General features: G+C 34.6%; 1 protein-coding gene across 3 annotated transcripts; it reads left to right on the plus strand.

Annotated features, from left to right (window-relative positions):
• The first annotated feature begins 218 nt into the window (after window positions 1–218).
• On the plus strand, window positions 219–5,477 carry LOC107465976 (ABC transporter G family member 11-like). 3 transcript variants are annotated; one of them, XM_052254652.1, is made up of 10 exons: window positions 219–1,002; window positions 1,661–1,950; window positions 2,486–2,681; window positions 2,767–2,889; window positions 3,433–3,561; window positions 3,651–3,845; window positions 4,088–4,174; window positions 4,272–4,544; window positions 4,929–5,036; window positions 5,147–5,477. In XM_052254652.1, exons 1-10 carry the CDS (start codon window positions 631–633, stop codon window positions 5,471–5,473), a joined length of 2,100 nt encoding a protein of 699 aa, XP_052110612.1. In that variant the 5' UTR covers window positions 219–630; the 3' UTR covers window positions 5,474–5,477. The 3 variants fall into 3 exon arrangements, with proteins under 3 accessions (XP_052110612.1, XP_052110613.1, XP_015940450.1); XM_052254653.1 differs by having other exon boundaries at window positions 3,654–3,845; XM_016084964.3 differs by having other exon boundaries at window positions 2,486–2,657.
• Window positions 5,478–5,535: the final 58 nt, after the last annotated feature.

A 5,535-nucleotide genomic window follows, 5' to 3' on the forward strand; every position in this document is an offset into this window, starting at 1 on the left:
TCAAAATCAGATTGGAGGGAATTAAATGAGATTTTTAAAAAGAATGAGCTGATCAGTTGTACAGGCTAGGGGGAGTATTAACTAGTTTGACCTTATCAATAACTACTACTACTACTACATCATCATCATCCTCCTCATCAATGCATAGTAATCAACTATTACAGCATAATAATATTGTTAAGCTTATTTTTTATAATGCTACTCTACAATATATGATCATACATGACTTTTTTACTTTATACGTTTGCATAAATGAAAAAAAAATTAACATTATCAAAATAAAAGTGAGAATCTCGATTCTCATATTATATATTGTATATACTCCTTTTCTTCTTCCTGATTCATTAATTCATGCCACGGGCTAAAGTCTATAGGCTCCTTTTGCATGTCATAGAAGGTTCCCTTGAATAATAATCCTTTACCTTAGTCAAAAACATGACAAATCTCATGCATCACACATTCCCCATTTCACCATTCACACTTTTTCTCAATTATTATTATTCCCCGTCGTACTATTTCCGCATTCATTTGCCATTTATAAATCACTGCATTGCATGTCTTTTCACAGCCAATCCATAACCTTTTCCCTTTCAGAACACTAGAAGTAGACATATATACAAGGTAGCTAGGATGATGAAGCATGCGGCTATGGAGATAGAATCAAGTGAGAAGGGTTCTTTGGGGCCAGGGTTGAGCCCTCTGAGTGAGACTCTTTGGAGAGAAAAGACAAACACAGAGCTCATTGGAGACGTCTCGGCCAGGCTGACATGGAAGGACTTAACTGTGACTGTCACACTCAGCACGGCGGGTGAGACGCAGAATGTTCTAGAAGGTCTAACTGGCTACGCTGAGCCGGGGACCTTCACTGCTCTCATGGGGCCGTCCGGTTCCGGAAAATCTACCCTTCTTGATGCCTTGTCCGGTCGCCTCGCCGCCAATGCCTTCCTCTCTGGGACCGTTCTTCTCAATGGTCGCAAAGCCAATCTCTCTTTTGGCACTGCTGTAAGTAGTTTCACTATTTCTTTAGTTGAATAGGGAAGCCTAAGTTAAAAGATGCTGTTTTGCTTCAGTATTCTTGCACCAAGTGATTTGTTTGCTTTACATTTTCTATCTTTATGTGTTGAAGATTTCCTAAAGAAATAGGAGAAAACAATAGAAAACTTTTTTTCTCATTCTTTTATAAATTATAGAAATAAAAAAGAAAATAAAATATATCCTTGTTTTTTTTATAAAAGTTGTGTAGTAATTTTTTCATTCTTTTGTTATTTGAAATATGATACTATTATTCCTTATAATTAGACATATTGATAAATAGAGAAACAGAGGAAGTAACGAGTACATGTCTGGTTTGATAGAAACTAATTTCATAGCTTTGGATTTTCTCAAGTTAAAACGTAATAAATTTAAAACTCTCTTAAGAAAGTCTCCCTGAATCCCTAAACAGTGGCATGAACCACAAACTAAGATTCTGAGTTTGATATGAGTCTATACTGTCTTTTATATTTTCATGCTGTTATAAATTATTAATTAGTTAAGTATCATTACACAGAGGTTCCAATCATAAATATATATAAGTTTTTAGTGATGTAATGTGATAATGTATAGTTGAACTAGATAGTGTAAGAAATGTTATGAAGGTATAATTTTGGTTAAACTGCAGGCTTATGTGACACAAGATGACAACTTGATTGGGACACTAACAGTGAGAGAGACGATTTCATACTCTGCTCAGTTGCGGCTACCGAACAAGATGGCGCCGTCGGATAAGGAAGCACTTGTTGAGAGCACCATAGTGGCAATGGGGCTTCAGGATTGTGCAGACACTGTGATTGGGAACTGGCACTTGCGAGGAATAAGTGGTGGAGAAAAGAGAAGGGTTAGCATTGCCTTGGAGATCTTGATGAGGCCTAGATTGCTCTTCCTTGATGAACCTACAAGTGGACTTGACAGGTTCACAAACCCTTGGTTTTACTTCTTGTTGAGATCCAATTGTGCTTGTTTTCATGCCTAATATTGGGTTTCTAAATTTGTCAAAGAAATTACTAAATAGTCAACATTTGATTTAAGAGATACAAAAACTAATAAATGTTTTAAAAAGTAAGTTTGTTCGGTTCAATACCAAAATAAAAGACAACAGAAAATTAGCTTATTATATGAATTTTATAGATAAAGTTTACCTTCATTTTCACCGTCTAATCAAATAGACAGTTTAGAAATATATTTTAGTGAATACTGATTTAATACATGGTAAGTATACCTTTCTTAAGGGAAGGTCTATTCCTCCAAATTCAAGGAGAAACAATTTAATGTCTTCAGTCAAATAAGTCATTTATAGTTTCTACCTACTTTCGTGTGTGTGATTAATTAGGTGTCAGATTTGTATTTATATTGTAGGTAAGTAACATTACGTGATCCAGTTGATGTATTATGAAGTACAATTGTTCAAATCATGCTTCCTTAATGGGAATTTTGTGTTTTGTGGCAGTGCATCAGCTTTCTTTGTGACTCAAACATTACGTGCCTTGGCAAGGGATGGAAGAACCGTGATAGCTTCTATTCATCAACCTAGCAGCGAAGTTTTCGAACTATTTGATCAATTGTACTTGCTTTCTGGGGGTAAAACTGTCTATTTTGGCCACGCTTCTGCAGCATATGAGGCAATAAACTTAAGCTCTGCCTCAGTATCCACTCTTGTATTTTTAACTCTTTTTTTTTTCTAATAAGGTTTTGCTAATAATAATAATAATAAAATAAGTATATCTGCAGTTCTTTGCACAAGCTGGATTTCCATGCCCTGTTTTGAGGAACCCATCAGATCACTTTCTTAGGTGCATCAATTCTGACTTTGACAAAGTCAAGGCCACTCTTAAAGGCTCCATGAAACTTAGGGTATTCATTCACTTTATTTACACCATAGGATTGGTAGACTAAAAGATACTGAAAGTACCTTTTAATACGTTTTTTTTAATTAGTTAAATGTGTATAATAATAAAATCAGGATGATAAATAGTTTGATATCTCATCTCTTGTCAAAAAGTTTTAAGAATAACAAAGTACTTTATATATATATATATATATATATATATTCAAAAAGATATATTTTTGGAGTAAAATTTTTTATCATCTATATTAAGTGTACACAAAAAATCAATCAACAAATTAGCTATTCTTATAAATATATATTGAGATACAATATACGTATGAAAGATAAGTTAAAGAATAATTAATTTGATTACTAATTTTTAGTATGGATATAGCATTTTTGAACTGCTCCAAATCTCCATTTCATTTAGAGGCACTCATCAGATCTTTCACCTTCTGTGTTACCTTTAATTTTTCTTATTATAAAACTCATCATAATAATTTTCTTTAAATGAGACGTTTTATTTGTACATACTTTTATTTTATGCATTAACAAATGTGAACAATCAGTTTGAGGCAAGTGATGATCCCCTTGATAAGATAACTACTGCTGAAGCTATCAGAACTCTCAATGAGTACTACCGAACTTCTCAGGATTCTTATGCTGCAATACAGAAAGTGGACGACATATCCAAAGTTGTAAGTTATAGTTTCTGTGATTCAAGATATGTAGTTGAAATTCATCATCAAACTTTGCATTCTCTAACTATACATAATATGTGGTTCAGAAGGGGACCGTGCTCGATGCCGGAGGAAGTCAGGCTAGTTTCTTCATGCAGTCATACACTTTAACCAAGCGCTCGTTGATTAACATGTCAAGAGATTTTGGTTACTACTGGCTTAGGCTTGTAATCTACATTGTGGTCACTATCTGCATTGGAACCATTTATTTGAACATCGGCACAAGCTACGACTCAATTCTGGTATTTGCGTTTCAAAAATGTTATATGCACGTCAAAAATCAACCATCATGATACAAGTGTTGTTTAACTTATTTTCAACCTGTATTTTTCAATATATATTTTATAAAGATGACTGATTTGGTAATTGATTTTTTGTGTATCCTAGCATGATTATTGTCATTTAGTATTTGTGAGTCATACGCTCCATTTTCTTTGATCTGTTATTTTTGGTTGATGCGTTTTGTATGTTGTTTGGGGCACAGGCAAGGGGCTCATGTGCATCTTTTGTGTTTGGTTTTGTAACCTTCATGTCAATTGGTGGATTCCCGTCGTTTGTTGAAGACATGAAGGTAATTAATTAATTCAATTTAATTCCATTTCTTCCCTATGATATCCTAATGCCTTAATATGAGTGAGTGATCATTATCTGTCTGCTTTTAATTGCAGGTTTTCCAAAGGGAGAGGCTTAATGGCCACTATGGCGTGACAGCATTTGTGATCAGCAACACATTATCCGCTATGCCATTCCTGATGCTAATCACCTTTCTCTCCGCTACCATTTGTTACTTCATGGTTCGCCTGCATCCCGGCTTTTCACATTATGTGTTCTTTGTCTTGTGCCTTTTTGCTAGCGTTATGGTGGTAGAAAGCTTAATGATGGCCATTGCTAGTGTTGTCCCCAACTTCCTCATGGGTATCATAACTGGAGCAGGGATTCAGGTATATATACTCCAAAGAGTAATATTAAGGATCCATCTTTTTTGTGGTCTCATATCAGCTAACTATTTTAAAATTATTTAGTTTATTTAAATTATCAATGTAAACTTTAAAGTTGACTAATGTTGGCTAATTAAAAGTTGATTCTCTATATATCCAAAACAATGCTCTTTTTTCTTTTCATTACAAAATTCCAACACTGTATTTCATTGTTTTGTAATCTTAGTTTTCCTCTTAATTTACACTGCGTTCTCCTATTCATACTCTTTTATTTTACGTCACTTATAAATATTTGAGTGTTGTGTGTAACAACACTATAAGTTTTGTCATATTGTTAATGTTACTAATAATATTTCTTCCTGTTTTCTTTAATTTTTTAAATATCAGGGTATATTCATGTTAGTCTCTGGCTTCTTTAGGCTCCCACATGATATCCCAAAGCCATTTTGGCGCTATCCAATGTCATATATAAGTTTCCATTTTTGGTCACTACAGGTACAACTACCTAGCATTAGTACAAATCATTGTTAGTTGATCATAATTAAATGAATTTGTGGTGCTTCTATGGTTCAATTTGAGGACGGAAACAATGAACTTATTTTCAGGGACAATACCAAAATGATCTGAGGGGCTTGCTATTCGACAACCAATCGCCTGACCTTCCCAAAATACCGGGCGAATACATCCTGGAGAACGTTTTCCAAATCAATGTGAACCGGTCGAAGTGGATCGACCTAGGCGTGATCTTCAGCATGATTCTCGTGTACCGCATCATCTTCTTTGTGATGATTAAGGTGAATGAGGATGTCACTCCTTGGGTCAGAGGTTACGTAGCAAGAAGGAGAATGCAGAACAAGAATATTGCTCCTGATGCTCTCACTCAATCTCCATCACTGAGAGCATATGTTAATAGGGACACTCGTCGGAGGTAGAGAGTAGAGAAGAATTTGCCTATGTTTGGTGAAAATTAATGAAAAGAAAATGATGATATCAT

The sequence above is a fragment of the Arachis duranensis genome, chromosome 9 (genome assembly GCF_000817695.3).
Source record: "Arachis duranensis cultivar V14167 chromosome 9, aradu.V14167.gnm2.J7QH, whole genome shotgun sequence".
Taxonomy (NCBI): domain Eukaryota; kingdom Viridiplantae; phylum Streptophyta; class Magnoliopsida; order Fabales; family Fabaceae; genus Arachis; species Arachis duranensis.